The sequence below is a fragment of the Microtus pennsylvanicus genome, chromosome 19 (genome assembly GCF_037038515.1).
Source record: "Microtus pennsylvanicus isolate mMicPen1 chromosome 19, mMicPen1.hap1, whole genome shotgun sequence".
NCBI lineage: Eukaryota > Metazoa > Chordata > Mammalia > Rodentia > Cricetidae > Microtus > Microtus pennsylvanicus.
In genome coordinates, this window is record NC_134597.1 from 10,197,768 (window position 1) to 10,215,483 (window position 17,716).

General features: G+C 36.2%; 1 protein-coding gene across 1 annotated transcript in view; it reads right to left on the bottom strand.

Annotated features, from left to right (window-relative positions):
- The window catches only part of Ppp1r3a (protein phosphatase 1 regulatory subunit 3A), a 40,745-nt gene extending 23,293 nt beyond the window's left edge, over positions 1-17,452 (bottom strand). Inside the window, exon 1 of the mRNA XM_075953653.1 lies at positions 16,621-17,452. Coding sequence (XP_075809768.1) covers positions 16,621-17,405 — 785 coding nt within the window. The 5' untranslated portion in view covers positions 17,406-17,452. The remainder of the gene's footprint in view (positions 1-16,620) is intronic.
- Between the last annotated feature and the right edge of the window lie 264 nt (positions 17,453-17,716).

Genomic DNA, 17,716 nt, shown 5'->3' on the forward strand with positions numbered 1-17,716 from the left:
TACCCGCCCACTCAGGTGTGGCTTCTTAAACTATTTATGCCCATGTTAATCGTGCATCTGGCCTCTTTTCAGGCTCTGGGATCCAGTTGCTGTTCTCCATTCCAACAGAGGATACTGACTTGTGAGTCCACCCCTAAATAAATACCCCCTATAATTCTCAATTCTGAGCTACTGTGGGATTTCTTTTAAGGGTCCTTCACACTTTTCTGAGTACTCAGATGCTCTTTGGTATCTACCTAACATTTCATTCTCTAAACTCGGCTAGCATTTTCCTTCTTGTCAAGGTATCTCACTGATTCAAATCTTCTTTAATGCCTCAGTGTATTAAAACAAACAAGCATGCAAGCAAAGAAAAAAGAAAGAAAGAAAGAACACTCCCTAGAATTTCCTTTTATTTTTAAATAGAAATTAACTTTATCAAGCTAAGCAATGCTCCCTTTTCCCTAAAAAAGACTAACTACTTTCTTTTTTTAACCTGCTGCACAGACAAACATCTTTGATAAATACAGTTTGTCTTCTTCATTTCTAAGTCTCACAAACCATAATGCTGCTACTACGCATGCATACAAATTGCTCATGTGACATTTTTCCAAAGTTGCATTTCATTTGGATTTCTAATTTGTCAAAGGTTAAACAGCCTTATTCATTTTCAGATACTACAACTAATAACAGATTTAGGATATTTTTTTAAATTAGAAATCAATAGTATTTCTATCTTTTGTTTACACTCTGTTCAATCTTGTGTAGGGATAAGTCCCGCCCCTTAGGGGGCGTGTTTGCCTCGGGCTAATGTTTACCTATAAATCTGGAGTCTACAGAGGACTAGACAGGGCTCTCTGAGATATGTGACAGATATATAGCTCGGTCTTCTTGTGGGACTCCTAGCATTGGGAGCGGGGGATGTACCTGACACTTTTGCTAGCTATTGGGATCCTATCCTCATACTCAGTTGCCTTGCCCAGTCTTAATACAAGGGGAAGTGCTTAGTCTTACTGTGACTTCATATGCCATGCTTTGTTGATATCCATGGGAGGCCTGCCCTTTTCTGAAGTGTAGCAGAGGAGAGGTGGACTTGGGGGGAAGAAGAGAGTAGAGGTTTGGGAGAGGGACTGAAAGGAGAGGAGTGCTTGATATAAAATAAATAAGTGTAAAAAAGAAATAAAAAAGTAACAAGCAAGAATGAATCACACACCTATACCTGATCCAATTGATATTTTGATTTTGTGTTTTTATACAGTGAGAAAACAATACACGTTTCCTCATTGTATATGTATGTAATTGTAAAAGACAGTCATCATTTTTTTTTTGTTGACAATTACTAATTGTTGTAAAATTGATCATGTTTGCAAAGATTTGAATCTGGTCCAGCAAAATGTTTTCTATTTGTGGAGCTCAATGGCAAACTGCCAAACAATTACTCTAAATGCAAGCACCATAAAGCATATTGCCAAGGACACGAGTAGCCTTGATCCCATAAAAGTAACAATTAGTGTCTGGAAGTGAAAGTAATAGAGATGAAGTGACAATTGTTTAAAAAGGGAGAACATGCAGTATAATGACTCGAATGCAAGTTCACAGATAATGCTGATCATTTAATTTGTGGGCATTTTCTCACGTATAAGGAAATACTTCACATAAAATATGAATAACTATATTTATACTTGTCTTTGTTTTTCTGATACAGTATAAGAATCTGACAATATTCCACTCGCTGTCTTTCAGACTTTCTGCTCAGTAGCTAGCTTGATTTCTATCCACATTATTCTGATTTGCAGAAAATATTTTCTTTCCTTGAAAGCCGATTTATACAAACGTGTCTAATGTATACCAAAATCATAGCATATATTGAAGACAAAGCATTTTGAAAACAAAACGATATACAGTGATTTAGAACTTTGAAACATAAACTTAGATGGGGAATCTCTTCTTTGACCACACTAACGGTAGCAACTCTATCTTCCTGTGAAGGGAATTAGTAAGGAGGGCATTCAGGAAAATCACAAGACCTAAACCAAAGGATTTAAAGAGAGTTCAGGTGTTAAAGACAAGGAGCCAAGTAATGGATTCATCTGTGTCTTTCCCGCCCTCCTCCTTTGTGCTTCTAAACTGTTGGGTAGGAATTGTCACTGCAGGACATAAGCACAAACAGCAACAGAAGACTGTAAGAAATGAAGCGTCTCCTCTGTCACTCTTTACCTTCAAACTCTTCAGTGCGGCCTCTTCGTGCCTTCAGTATCAGGTATGACTCACAGTGGCCATGCGCCAGTGGTGGAAGGCTCCCTCGAGGGAGAGAGGCACCCTGTCTTTTCCCTTTCATTGACGCATCCGTCTTCGAAAATCACATGATAAATCTTTTGTTTATTATCTACATCACTTTCTTGTCCATTAAATGTGAGCTATGTGAGAACAAAATTGGTGTCTTTTCCCTGCTATGTCTATAGTGCTTAAAACAATACCTGGAGAACGTGTTCAGAAAGTAGTTCTCAACTGAATGAAGATCCTCCAATTAGTGTATTCTTGTAATTGATGTTGATTAAAACTGTCTATCAGTGCACAAAAGAACACAGTCAGTGCTTTCTTACTGGTATTTTGTTTCCTTATTTTGTGTTAACCAAGATCCCAAACTTCTCAATCTTCAGGTTATTATGGAAGCAATCCTACCAATTTCCATGTATTCACCAAAAAAGATATATTGAAATGCCCCGATTAATATGTTTCTACATGTTTTTCAAGGTTTGACTACTGTAATTTCTTTTAGGTGATCTGACTGGCTAATAAAGAAAACAATTTGCCTTTTTTTTGCTATTAAATTCATTAATCATTTCTACTCTTTATAAAAGCCCTCCTCTATGCTATTTCCCTAATGCCCACTTTTTCTATAAGTATATGTTTCATTCCATGTGGCATGTGACATATCAGTGTCAAACTCTATTGCATCAAGATAGTATCCTTTTAGAAACATATTTGAAGACAGAAACATATTTGAAGATCATAGTTAAGGGTAAAATTAGGACTCCATAAACTCTTTATGATTTTTTTTGTTATGTGATGCTAATCTGAGGAAATGCAGACCCTCCCTAGATACAAACTCAGCTTCTCATCTTATATATTTCCTAAGCAAAATTTCTTCCTTTGCAAAATGGAGCTGGACCTGCTTACTACAATGTATGGATGAGATATAAAGAAGATAAAATATAAAGTCCCTAAGCTTATATAAATAGAAATTTCTAAATTGAGGAAGAACAGGTCAATTTACCAATGTAGTAAGAGTAAATAAAAACTGAAGTCCATTGAATATATTTCATCATACACGAGAATAAGATCACATGACTTTTGTCTCTAACAAGGTCTAATAAATATAGTGTATATTCATGCCCAAAATTAAACAAATAAAATAAATTTGTTCAAAATCATCAAGAGTAGTCAAAGAGTTCTACAGTATTTGAGAATAGATATAAATAGCACAATGTTGCTCTCCTAATAATGTCAACATAATTTTGAAGATAATTCCAAAATATTATTTTCTTCAGACACTATAATGTATCATAGAAAAATATGACTTATTATGACGTGTTGATTGGCTATCAGCTAATCTTCAAGAAAATAAACTTACTCTAACCTAACAATAATTTCAGTAGGAACATCTTCAAACTTTTCTGTTGAAAGTTAGTAGAAAAATTACAAAACTCATGACCAGACCCTCAGGTATGAGTTGATATTGTGGAACTTTTATTCTGATAACATAAAATGTATTCATGAATAATGTACATTATCTACTTCAATAATATATTTAGACTTAGCATGAAGAAGTCAGGGGTTTTATAGTAGAGTTATTTAGGTTACTTATATATACATTAATATACGAATGAATTGATATGCTGTTATATATAGGTCAGATTTATTTTCTTATAAAAGACAATGATTTAGAATTCATGTGAACTTCAATATATGTGTTTCTAATTTTTATTGTCATACAAATTATCAGATTATATACAAAGCTTTAAAACAATGATTTCACAAAATAGTACTAAGAATACAAATGGAATTACATGTTAATATTTTTATCGAAATTTTAGATGTATCTTATGTGAGCACAATGAGCAATTGATTGCATACTAGAAAACTGTCACTGTGTAAAGTTCATTTTCTTAAACTATATTTTACTGATAGTTATTATGTGTGTGTGTTTGTGTGTATGTGTGACATATATTTAGGGATATAAGCATGTGGAGATCAGATGACGAATTGTGGAGTCAGATCTCTCCTTCCACCTTCATATGGTTAAGGAGATTTAGCTCATGTGCTTTACCTGCTCAGTCACCTTGCTGGGCCTGGGTAAAGATTTTAAAAATGAAGCTCATGCAAGTAGGGGAGAAACCGGGAGTTAACATGTAAAGCATGCAAATAGATCCATATATATCCCAATGCAAGAAACTCAAGTCCAAATGGACCAAAGACCTCAATATAAATCCAGTCACACTGAACCCATTATAGAAGAGAAAGTGGAAACTAGCTTTCAATGCGTGGGCCCTGGAGATGACTTTCTAAATATAACACCAGTAGCATAATCATAGAGAGCAACAATAAACAAATCGGACCTTATGAAACTAAGAGACTTCTGTAAGCACACAGTCAATGAGACAAAACGGCAGCCTACTGAATGGGAAAAGATCTTCACAAACCCCACATCAGACAGAGGCCTGATCTGTAAAATAAATCAACAACTCAAGAAACTAAACATCAAAATAAAAAATAATCCAATTTAAAAATGGGGTACAGATCTAAACAGACAATTCTCAACAGAGGAATCTCAAATGGCCAAAAGTCACTTAAAGACTTGCTCAACATCCTTAGTCATCAGAGAAATCCAAACCAAAATGACTCTGTGATACCATCTTACACATGTCAGAATGGCTAAGATCAAAAACATCAATTTAGCTTATGCTGGAGAGGATGCAGTGTAAGGGAAAAAACATCCATTGCTTCCTGAAATACAAACTTGTACAACCACTTGGAAACAAAGCACAGTCCACAATCCTAGAGAATCTAGGTAACAAGGAGACCCCTAAGAGAAACAAACATAGATCTTCCTGAGAAGGGAAAATAGACAAGACCTCCCGAGAAAACTGGGAGTATAGGGATGAGGGAAGAAAGGAGTGAGGAAGAGGATGGGGAGAGCAGAAAGGGATGGGGAAGAAGAACCTAAGGGAGTGAGATGGTTGAGATGAAGGAAGGACAGAAACGGTGAGCAAGGAAAGCAATATCTTGACTGAGAGGAGCCATTATGGGGCTAAGCAAGAAATGTGGCACTATGGAAATTCCCAGGAATCCAGAAGTATGACCCCAGCTAACACTCTAAGCAATAGTGGAGAGGGTGCCTGAACTGGCCTTGCCCTGTTGTCCAAATGATGTCTACCTTAATTGTCACCATAGAACCTTCGTCCAGCAACTGATGGAAGCAGATGCAGAGATCCTCAGCGGAGCACTGGACTGAGCTCCCAAGTCAAGTAGAAGAGAGGGAGGAGTGAGAATATGAAGAAAGGGGTCAAGACCATGATGGGGATAACCATTGACAGCACTTACCAGAGATAACGGGAGCTCAGGGACTCTGGCCTGACAGCAGGGCAACCAGCATAGGACCAAACCAAGCTCTCTAAATATGGATGACAGCTGTATGTCTGAAATCGTCTGTGGAACCACTGACAGCGGGACCAGGTTCTATCACTAGAGTTTGAACTGGCTTTTTGGAGCCCATTCTGTTTGCAGAGATACCTTGATCAGCCTAGATATAGTGGGGGAGGGCCTTGGTACTGCCTCAAAGCGATGTGCTAGAATTGTTGACTTCCCACAGAAAGCCCTACCCTCTTTGAGGTGTGGGTGAGGGGGAAGGTAGAGAAAATAGGAGGATGGGAAGGAGTGGGAACTGAGGTTGGTTTGTCAACAAAAAAGATTGTTTTCTTAATTAATTAATTACTTAAATTTAGAAACAGTAAAAAAAAATTTAAAGTAAAACCTTTGCATATAATAACGTTGACTAGACCCCTTGGCTATAATTTTAAGTCATTTCGATATAGAAAAACCTGAAAACTTTATTTTTATATACATTTATATGTCCAAAACTACAGTAGGTTTAAAAATTAATGTTTCAATAGTGAATATCATGTAAGGGATATATGAGATTACTTTTCATAAGACAACATTTAAACCTTGACACATTACCTTACTTTTCACCGTCTCTGATTTTCATACTTTATTGATTTCATGTAAGGACAGACTAAGATTCCTAGTGAGTTCAAGACCACTTGGGCATCTGGAGAGCACTAACATGGACCAATGTCATAAGAAAGAAGGAAGGAGGGAAGGAATTTCCCGGTCATCAGGCACACAGGATCTTCCTTGGTCTTTCCTTGTTCAGTCTTGGGCTGTTCTGCTTCCCTTTCATTTTTTTAGATCCTAAAGACTGACCAATGGATAAGTCTCTAGTACGAGTATGATGTTGCTGGAAAGTAAAATTGGAGTAATTCAATGGAGTGATTCCTCCAAAGGCATAAAAAAGATTATTTTTATGGTAATTTGTTCCTCACTTTGATAATGTATTTATACCTTAAAAGCCTAAAAAAAATTATCTACATGCAGACTGTCTATACAATAGTAAAATAATAAATATATTGAAACCTATTTTTAATTTTCATTCAATTTAAATAAGTACTTAGTTTTTACAGAATGAAATTGACATTTTATGTTGTTTATGTTATATAAACAGTAAAGAAAAATGGAAGAGCTAGAGGCCTCATACATACATACATGTCTGTGCTACCAGGAGAAATGGGATGTCTTAACGGGAGATGATGCTCAACTCATAATGAACTGATATGGCACCTTCACTCTTTAATATCCCTGAAACTACAACAGAGTCACTGTTTTGTATCCATAAATGCTGACGACCTTTCTAAATATTTATATTTTAGAACAATGATCGCCTATTACATAATTGAGACGTAATAATCTTAATACATGTTTGGCTAGGTACAAAGAGAGTGGTCACTGCAGAGGAGAGCATAATTAGTAATTCAATAATTAGAACCGGCTGCAACCCCAACTATGCAAAGGATTACATTGAAAATCCCGAGTTGCAGTTCCTTCATCTATATCTATAAAAACCTGCTTGCAAGTTTAAAGGAATAAATGTATTTTTGTAATTTAGCTATGTAATCTAAAAAATTTGTTTCCATTCTTTTGCCTGCTTATGGTCCATAACAGCCTGGGGACTGTTTTTGTTAATAGTCCATAAAATACATGAGAAATTTTGAAAAGTAAAATTATTTGTATAGGGACTGCTGACAAATGACCAATAGTAAGCATTCTGATTCTGACAGGAACTTTTGCAGTCCGATTCAGAAATAATAAACTGAGCAGGTTCATGCTAATTTTTATTTACTTTCAAAGATAAATTGTATAATATATTATGCCCAATACAAAGCCTTTTAGTTAAGGAAAGCTATTGTATTTTGTATCCTCTGAGCAGTAGCTCTATCGGCCAGGGTAAAGAAAGTATGGAAAGTAAGGAGAAGTAAAAAATAAACCTTCGAATATTGCTAAGTCAAAAGTAGCCTCAAGATTCATGTGGAAATATATTTATAAGACCTGTAAAAATAACCTTAAATTTTTGTATTATTATAATGTTCTGCCATTTAACCCACATCTGCTTTGAACAGGATGTTACAATACAGAAAGTATAAATTCTAGACAAATCATTAGCAATTTGAAGCAGGCATTATGTATATGTGGTCAAACACATGTACATACACATGCATGTAAACACATGTACTGGTGGAGTCAGGAAATTTTATATATATTCAAAATATTTCTGCTTGGAGATGAAGTATTAACTTACCCACACAAGGATATACTTAGTGATTATAAATTTCATCTGCTCTACAGAACTCTACAGTCAGTGATAGACTGAAGGACTGTGTACCTCTTTAGCCAGCTGAGACTGACCCACTCAGTGCCACCGAATCTTTGGACCTGGCAACATCAGTTCCTGGTAAAGGTGATGCCGTCCACGGATTAGCCAGTTAACTAGTTAATGGGGTCATTCTTCTCTGACATTAAATTAAGCCACTGCAAACGGTATACCTATTTATTAGCCCAGACCTCAAGAAAAACATCTAAAATTGTTGAGGACACTTAATGTGGAAAACGGAGAACAATGATAAAAAACATACCTGTTTAATTTAAAATTGTAATCTTAGAGACTCCAGTATTTCATTCAACTAAAATCTGGGGAAAACTAAATGACTAAAACCTACAGTGCTATGAATGGACATATTACAATCACATAATTTCCTTATCAAATGTATTGCTGAATAACCCACTATTCCCAGAAAAGAATTAAGAAGAAACCATAGAGAATTGGCAACTTTCAGAATTACTCTGTCTGAAAGTAAAGGGTAGGATTTGAAATATTCTTCTACAGCTGGGCAGTGGTGGTGCACGCCTGTAATCCCAGCACTCGGGAGGCAGAGGCAGGCAGATCTCTGAGTTCAAGACCAGCCTGGTCTACTAGAGCTAGTTCCAGGACAGGCTCCAAAACCACAGAGAAACCCTGCCTCGAAAAACCAAATATATATATATATATATATATTCTTCTACAATTTGATTCAATGAAAATCATTCATAAATCATGTTTTGCATACTGGATATGCTGCTAGGGATAGAACATGAGTCAACCATGCATGAGACCCTGTCTGAGCACCTTGACAAAACAAGAGGAAAAAATAATGAAAATATTTTGTCCAGTGTTGTATTAATATTAGAAAACATGACTGTAACTTCATTTCCACCAAACAGAGTAATTATTCTGTCTTGCTAAAGAATGTAGCGGTTTTTCTGTTGTGCCTGGATATGATTTTTCTGTTGGTTTCTTTAAGTACTTAAGTTGTGTCAATAGCTTATAAAAGTATAAATCTGGGCTGGAGAGATGGCTCAGTGGTTAAGAGCATTGCCTGCTCTTCCAAAGGTCCTGAGTTCAATTCCCAGCAACCACATGGTGGCTCCCAACCATCTGTAATGAGGTCTGGTGCCCTCTTCTGGCCTGGAGACATACACGCAAACCGAATATTGTATACATAATAAATAAATATTTAAAAAAAAAAAAAGTATAAATCTTATTCTCCAGGATCAGATACAGCAGGATGCTGTCACTGCCAGCTTCTTCCCTGAGCAACGCTATGTAGCCAAATGGCACTGTAATCAGCAAAGACATTTTCTGAAGTCTTTGAATGGGAGTCCGGTGTTTCCATCCTCGGCTACAGTAAATGAGTAAGTTTCATAGTGGTTCAAGTATGTGAAATAAGTCAGAATTCCACTGTAGTGTTGGGATTCTGTTGCTGTTAGAGGGCAAAATGTATGTCTGCGTCTTTCACCATTTAACAATTTACAAATATCTATTTGAGAGTAAACTATTTTGATTTAATTACTGCTATAATAACTTCAAAAAGAATAAGATTCAAGTTCTTCACTTGAACACAAAACATTTTTTCTTCTAGTATTAGAATTTTGTGTGTAGTTGCAGTCTGAATGCCACTCACAGCAAACACTGAACATGCACAGGAGCATGGAGGGAGAGAGTATCAAACCTTCTGAAGATAGACGTGTTGAACGCACATTTGGTCTTTGTAAGCAAATAGCGCAGAATATTACACCAAATCATTAATTTTTTGCATAATTTCCATTTGGTCTTTAAACACAGAGATGTATGATTAACCCTTCAAAACAAATCACAGATAGGAACATGTTAATTAAGGATTCAGAAGAGAACCTGGACAGATTTGAACTTTGTGTCTAAAAAAAAAAGTGTTTGTTTCTTTAAGCACAGAGGTAACATAGTTGCAAAGATGAATAATATATTTTCTATGAATAAAGGAATTATATAAATTTAAAATTTACTCCTCTAGTCATACATATAAATAGAAAGCAGGTGGTAGAGCTAGTGTTTTTTATCTAAAGAGCATCTTTTTGCTATAACTCATTTTAAAATGACCTAAACTTCAACTTCCCAAAAGATTAATATCCCCATCCTATAGACACACATATATATTAACTATGTATGTAGATAGATATAGATATTAACTATGTATTTAGATAGATATAGATATATTAACTATGTGTGTATACATTAACTATGTATGTATATATATATATTAACTGTGTATGTAAAGATAGATGATAGATAGATGATAGATAGATAGATGATAGATAGATAGATAGATAGATAGATAGATAGATAGATAGATAGATAGATAGATAGATTAACCTACAAGTGGCTGATTCCGAAAGTCATTTTTTTCCATAGAAGCATAATCTGAGGTATCCAGGTTAATGTCAAATGCTTATTGAATGTGACTAATTTAGAAACTATTTATATTCCTTTGGGTGGTGGCAAAAGGAATGATAATGAGGGGCAAGTATTTCACCATTAACCCTAGGCACAGAGCTAGGCCACATTCAAGAGGGTAAGCTGGAATTTATCACCACAGTCATTGAGATTACATTTGGGAATATCTCCAAATGTCAGCAACTTGGTTTGGTGAGTTGTGTGTGAGTAAATATGCTTCTATTTTCAGCTATGAAAATAGTATTATAATCTCATTTTTACATCTTAATAAAGCAAAGGCAAGATACAGTTTCACGAAGTTCAAACAGTAACTAATTAGAGAAGAAGCCAGAAGTTGATTCCTATTGTCCCTTACTGTCTTTAGAAGCCAAATACACAGGACTGCTTCAGACCTAACCTTTTGCCACAATTATCCATGTAAATCTGCCTTGTAACAAACAGCATTCTGGACTCTAAAATTATCCATTTGCATTATCTTATTCAAACTCAGAGATCTCTGTGTAACTGATCTTGGTGAGTATATTAGAACCTTTCTTAAACATGTCTATAATTAAGGGAGGGAGAAGATGGGTTTGTGCGGGTGTGAGTGGGTGGGTGGGTGGGTGGGTGGGTGTGTGTGGGTGTATGTTTACATACACTGCAGGCAACATGACTGCAGTGAGGTGTCAAATTGTAGCATATCTGTTCAAGTCCAGCAAGACACTGGACAGTGTCAAACCACCTGAAGTTTGCTCTGAATCCTTTCTGCCAATATTAGTCTTATTGGTGGTTGGGGTAAAATATAGGAACAGATTGAAAAGGAAGTGAAAAATTACCTTCTTATACTTCATTATGTGCCACCATATGATGGGGTAGCTGGGGCTCTCTCTAACGTTACAGGTTGAAGATGGGCTCCAGTAGAGAAGACGGACCCAGATACTCAGAAGAGGTATTTGAAATATAGTTGCAGCAGGGATTCCTTCTAGTAAAGGCTAAATAACACTGGAGGATGACCTCCTTCTCCTTTCTTCTTGCAGAAAAAAAAAATCACACCCATCTAATAGTAGTCTAGGCTTATAAGGGCACAGCCTTCTACAACACCAGGAAGCCATGGAGCTTTGGTGGGTCTCCAAGGACAGTCAGCAGATTGGCTTCTCACTGTCAAGCAGCTGGCATGGCTCTCTGCACCCTCTTGAGGGGCCTGTGCAGCTGTGGTTTATGTTTCCATGTAGCCTTGCCAGAGGTCCCTCCCCTTAAACAGGTCCAGCTTCCACAATTAGTGTGTATTCCAAATGAGTTAGGTATGGAACCCATTAGGTCCCAGAGGCCTCGTGGAGCTATTTACTCTGCTTTGGACTCTTTCCAGGATCGCAGACTACGTGGGATGTGTAAATTAAGGAAGTCTCACAGAGCAACGGCTGTGACTGGAACATACACCATGACTTTAGCTCATGCCTATTTTTCTATTGCTTTTCTTGGCTTCATTTTCACAATTTTATTGTTCTGAAAGACAAACGTTCTGTATTTTTAAAACCACACTTTAGAAAGAATTTCTTTCTTTCCCTTTCCTCCATGTGCCTAGTTCTATTCCTCAAGCATGAAGAAAAGGGAAGACTAATGATTCTTTTCTTGGCATTAAGGCCATTTGGGACTTTTATTTGCATTCACCTGGCCAAGTCATAAATGCCATTCATCACCTACAAAAATGGTTTCTTTAGTTAGAATAATAAATTGATTTCAGTTAATAAAAAAAAAAGCCAGGTGAGTTCATCTTGTGTATAGTGGGGAACACGCATTAGCAGGTGTGTGGGAGAAGAGCAAGTTACAGGAAGGCCTTCCTCTAATCTTGAAGCCTAAAAATCCCAAGTCAGAAACATTTATTTGTTAATCTGTGGCTTCAACTCTACACTCACAGAATATGATATTGACTTTGCTGGGTTTTCTCTCCCACCTTCCTCTCTGCCCATGAGCTATTTTCTCTCAGAGTCTCTCCATATCTTCATAGCCCCAAGTTTTTGTCTCATTTACCAGTTTGTTACTGCTGCTTAGTAACATCGAGCCTAACACACTGGCCCTGATTGTACAGTAACTTAATTCTTTGGGTATCTGGACAAGGAAATCCTTGATGTCAAGAAGAGCAATGGCAGTCAAGGCTCAGGAAGTTAGTTATCAGACGAAGACTTGACGATGATTTTGATGGTGACAATTCTAGAGCTGTGGATGCTTAACTTGAATATATTCAGCATTCATTTGGAACGGTTAAGGATACAGTATCATTTGGTTTTCATACCAAACATCATGATATCCCTACTAGACTAACATGATTTCTTAAAAGAAAGGACATCTCCAACCACACAACTTTCTATCACATACTTTTTTTTCTCTAATTAAAATGTGTGTTTGTTCAATCCCTCAAATGCCTCTTTTACTCTTTTAAGAATGGTCTTCCAGGGCTGGAGAGATGTCTAAATGACTTAGAAAATGTGTTGCCGAATCTGATGACCTGAGTCCAATGCCTGGAACCCACCTGGAGGATGGAAAGAACTGACTCCTACAAGTAATTCTTTGACTTTCACATGGATGCTCTGACATTTGGCAGCCCCCATCCCAAAATGGTTTGAACAAAATAGGAATATACCTTCAATTTTCATCTATTAAATGATTGAATTTTAGCAGTTTCTACTAAGTTTTTGTCCTGCTTTAAGTCACTCAAAAATATAAGGTCAAACACATCTCAAGAAAATTGACACTTTAAGTTTTCTTATGGAATAAAATCTTACAAGAGGCAAAGGAATGCTCTCCACCTGAACATCTAGGAGCAGTGAAATTAAAAGGCTGCAATTTGGGGCAGCCTGAGCCTTAGTGTGTGTTTTACAGATTTCAAAAGCTGAAGCTAGTCTTGGCCTGTTTAAAGCAGTTAACTAGGATTTTTAATAATTTACTAGTAAATTTCAAAAATCTGGAAACAATATCAAAATCATCTATATAATATTCATTATATATATATATGTATATATAAAGTGGAAGTGTCAAGAATACTCCCCAATAGACCATTGCTACTCATAATAAACCAAGGAGAAAATCAATCCTACTTGCCCAAGTCTACATGTCTAGTCTATGGGAGATCTGGAACTTACCTTAGATATGCTTAATTTTCAATCTTTCAGTTACTGTACTGTATCTGAATTCTCTTTTTAGCTTATTTAGATCTTCACATTGAATATGACTTGCATCAATGACATTTCTCACCAAAACATTTGCTTAGTTCGTTAACTAGCATCTTCTGCATTGCTGCCTGTGTGGCAACACCTAATAAATACCCCATGATGTATGTCCTTCACTTACATTAGATACTCGCGGTCACGTGCGGTCACATGTCTTTGGTGACTCTGATATTCTATCTTTTTATATATTTCAAATCACATGAACTAACAAGCCTCAAATGAAAGTAGACAAGCCACGCCAGAGAAGGCATTTACAAACTCCAACCTGAGAAATGTTGCCACAAGGAGAGCCTCCCACCTGTGTGGGTGCTGGGCATAACAGAACCTGTCTTGCTGCATGTGTGCCTGCAGTTTGTGCTATACTTATTAGAAAACATCACTCCTGTGTGGGTGATGGGCAAAACAGAACCTGTCTTGCTGCATGTGTGCCTACAGTTTCTTCTGTACCTATTAGAAGGGATTATTGACACTTTCAGAAAATACCGTCTCAGGGAAACCAATAGCAAATTAACTCTGGTATGAAAAGAAATTGAAATTAGTTGTTGCTCTGTGAGGATTGCCTAATTTTCATTTGACTCTGAGTTATTTCACACACTATTCTTAATCTACATAAGAATCACAAATTCATGTATATTTCTATTCAATTTTTGTCCCATAAAAGAAATGTCCTCTAAATCAAACCGCGTAGAGAGAATAAAATGCTTTGTAAAATTCCTTTCCAATCTTACAACTATTTTGGGTGTAGGGAGGGTATTTTGGAACCATAATCTTTTATCAAATGAGTACAAATTTATTTTAACCATGGGTACATTTTATAAAATAATACTAATGGGGCAGCCCTTTTCTTTCTTAACCAAATTCATCCCAATTAAATTCAACTGCACTATTCATTTAGAAATTTGATAATGTTTTTTTGAGTGAGTTCTAGGAATATTTGAAAGCCCATCGCATATAAATTATATCATGGAAAAGCTGTATAAATATTCTATTATGGCACATGCTGTTCTGAGGATCTGTCAGGATTTCCTTTATACACTCCATCTTGAGTGGTATATAAATCAGATGTAAAAATTCATGTTGGACTGAAACTCAGCACAGAAAGCCTCCTCCAGAGGCGAATGCTTTCTTCAAAATGTGGTTTGAATTATGCTGGTCATTTTTAAGTTATAGAAGTAGAGAAAATGTATTTGTGGTTTTGAAGGAAAGAGGTTTTTCCATTTTCATAACTCATTAGGAAACTTTACAGGCCTTTAGACCATTTTGTGGTTTAGTTTTTCTCAGTCTTTTTTCTCCAAAGAAATATTAAAAGCTGAGTGGTGTCTGCTATGAGCTGATGATTCCCATTCTGAATAGAAAGGTGTGTGGGGATATATATATATATATCTCCCAAAGATACCGTGGTTAGACTGCATGGTTGGGCCTAGGTCTGTCAGCTGCCCTTTGTTTACTCTTGGTATCACATGAAGACCTGGACTCAGTTCAGAATGTACTGCTTGACATTGTGAAGTGGCATTTCTAACTCACAGAGGAAAAAAAAAACTGAGTTAAGTACTGCTTCCTTTTGCCAAATGTTCTTACCTCCATTAAATTCTGTTAGCTCTAACAGACTCAGCCAATGACTGGCTGCATGTTTAAAAGTATTCAATAATTAAAAATGCGTACATTTTTGTGCAGAGGTAGTACTAATTCACTGAATTACATTTTGTGTATAGATAATGTGGCTGACTATTATTACAAACAACCAGGTTTTTATTTTAGCATATGTAGAAGTTATGATTATATTATCTCTTTCAATAATATAAATTAAAAACTAAGAAAGTCTCATTTGGAGTGAGAAAGTCGGCAAAGTTCACACAGCAGAGTAAGATTCTTTCAAGTTACTTGAACATAAAATTAAAGCTCCAGTCTTTCATATATTTGAATTGCTTTAACCTATATTGCTTAATTCACTAATCCAGTAGATCAACAATTTTAATAGATACTACTTAATGCTTTATTCATTAAAACACAAAATTGTTAACATCTTCTCGAAGTAACTTTTTAAAAGTTTCTGTTTAGTACTTGGAGTCTGAGTTCCCTCTTTGTCATGTTAAACTATTCCTGGTGAGGTCACTGAATTATTTGTTTGGGGAATAGTTATGACGAATCACCTGGAGAATAATCAAACATTTGCCTGTTTCTCGCAGAGCAGCGGGGATTTTTCCTTTGGGATACAGTGAGGAACAGACAGTGGTCTCCCTGCTCCTGAATGTTTGATCTGCCAACCTAGTGTCGTGGAAATTAGCCAGCGCTATACTACAGAGTGAGCTGAAAGCTACTTCTATTTTTCAACATTAACAGAGAAGCAGGGTTACTAATGAGGGGTCATATCCCTAAACTCAAATCTGTAGAGCTGAATATCCTTATTTCTATCTGGGTCATTTTTTTATTCTGCTCCACTTACTTTACAAAATTGCTCTAATTTGTGTTCCATAATGTTACACTTGGTATAATTTTAAAATGTTATATGCAATTTATGCATCACTATAATTATCTTTTTGTTAGTTTATTATTAAATTTATTTTTCTTATGATTTAACCTATTATACATTTCCAAAACATCTTTATATAACCCACTCAGTCATTAAAATCATCATTTTAGCTTTGGAAGGAAAATCTACATATTTTATTTTTTGAGCACCAGGTACATACTGAAATACAATTTTATGTTAGTCAAATATGTTTCAAAGTGAAGAATGGGCATTTAAGAATCATTGGAAATAAATATACTCTAAATAAAATGATTTGATAAACAAATCCTCTATAGTTCAAGATTTGAGATCAAGCAAACAGTTTACACATCAACCAACCCACTTATTTTCCTTAATTTAGAATACTACAATGCTAGTATTTAAACAGCATTGACTTGCTAAATCTAACATTAATTTTTATGAGCAAGAGATTTTTGTTTGTTATTTTTATGTAACATGCACAATCATGACATTTTAGAAATTTTCAAGAATGTAAAACATCTCCTCACCTTGATTTTACCTTTAAGCAGCCTTTTATTTGTCTACTCGAAGCTTCTTCCAATGGTTTTACGGGCTCCGGCTCTTTCCTTTTCTTTTGACAAACCAGTACATAATTGGTGCCATTATTATTTGACCAAAAGGTACCAACAGAAGTTTCATAGCGTATACAAAACTCAACTTTACTGCCATCTTTTTGATACGGAGGAACCAATGAAATCTTAAAAGAAAACTGGTCAGTTTCACCATCACATGAATTAGGAACATATTCTGCTAAAATGTCATAATGCGACTGCCAGTCATCCAAGGACATGCGCACATATACTAACTTCTGAAAAGAAATGTTCAGAACTCGAATAATGCCCTTCACACTTGTCGACCCGGGAAGGTATTCAGTAGACTCCAGCACTGCTTTCTGGACTTGAAGCTGTTCCATAAGCTCTTCTTTAGATGAGGGCAGTTCAAACAGTGGAGACAAAACATATTCTTCTGTGTGGAAGATGTTCCCACTTAAGTCAAAATCGGTTGAACTTGGTAAATCCCAGCAATCAAATTCTTTAACGGACACAAGACTGAATCCAAGACTGTCAGCAAAGGAAACCCTCCTGGACGCTGAAGTTGGGGTGTCCAGGTATGTGTCTTCAGAAGATCCTGACCCTCTTCTGCTTGGCTGAGGGGAGTAGCTAGGCTTGAAGGTCGCTTTAACTTCTTCATCTTCACACACAGAATCTGACAGATTAGGAACTTCTAAAAACTTATCTTTGCGAATCTGACAAGGTTCTTCAGTGGGCTCCATTGGGCTGTCTGATATCAATAAGAGAAAACTGTACAGCTAGTTGAGGCTGATATTTGAGATACTCAGGCTTAAAATAAGTGTAAGATTACAGTTGACATTGCAAAAGAAGTCAGCTCTATAAATAGGTCCAATGGCTTGTAAACTATGCTAGCCTGCCTCCAAGGCCTTTTATATGATAGCGTCCAAGCTGCTCTGGCTGGTGTCCTCCAGATTTAACTCTTGATGTTACACGTCGTATTTGTTTAATGAGCACAGGTCCAGAGACATAAAAATAATTTTTGTCACTAAAAGTATTAAAAATAAAGGCAAAA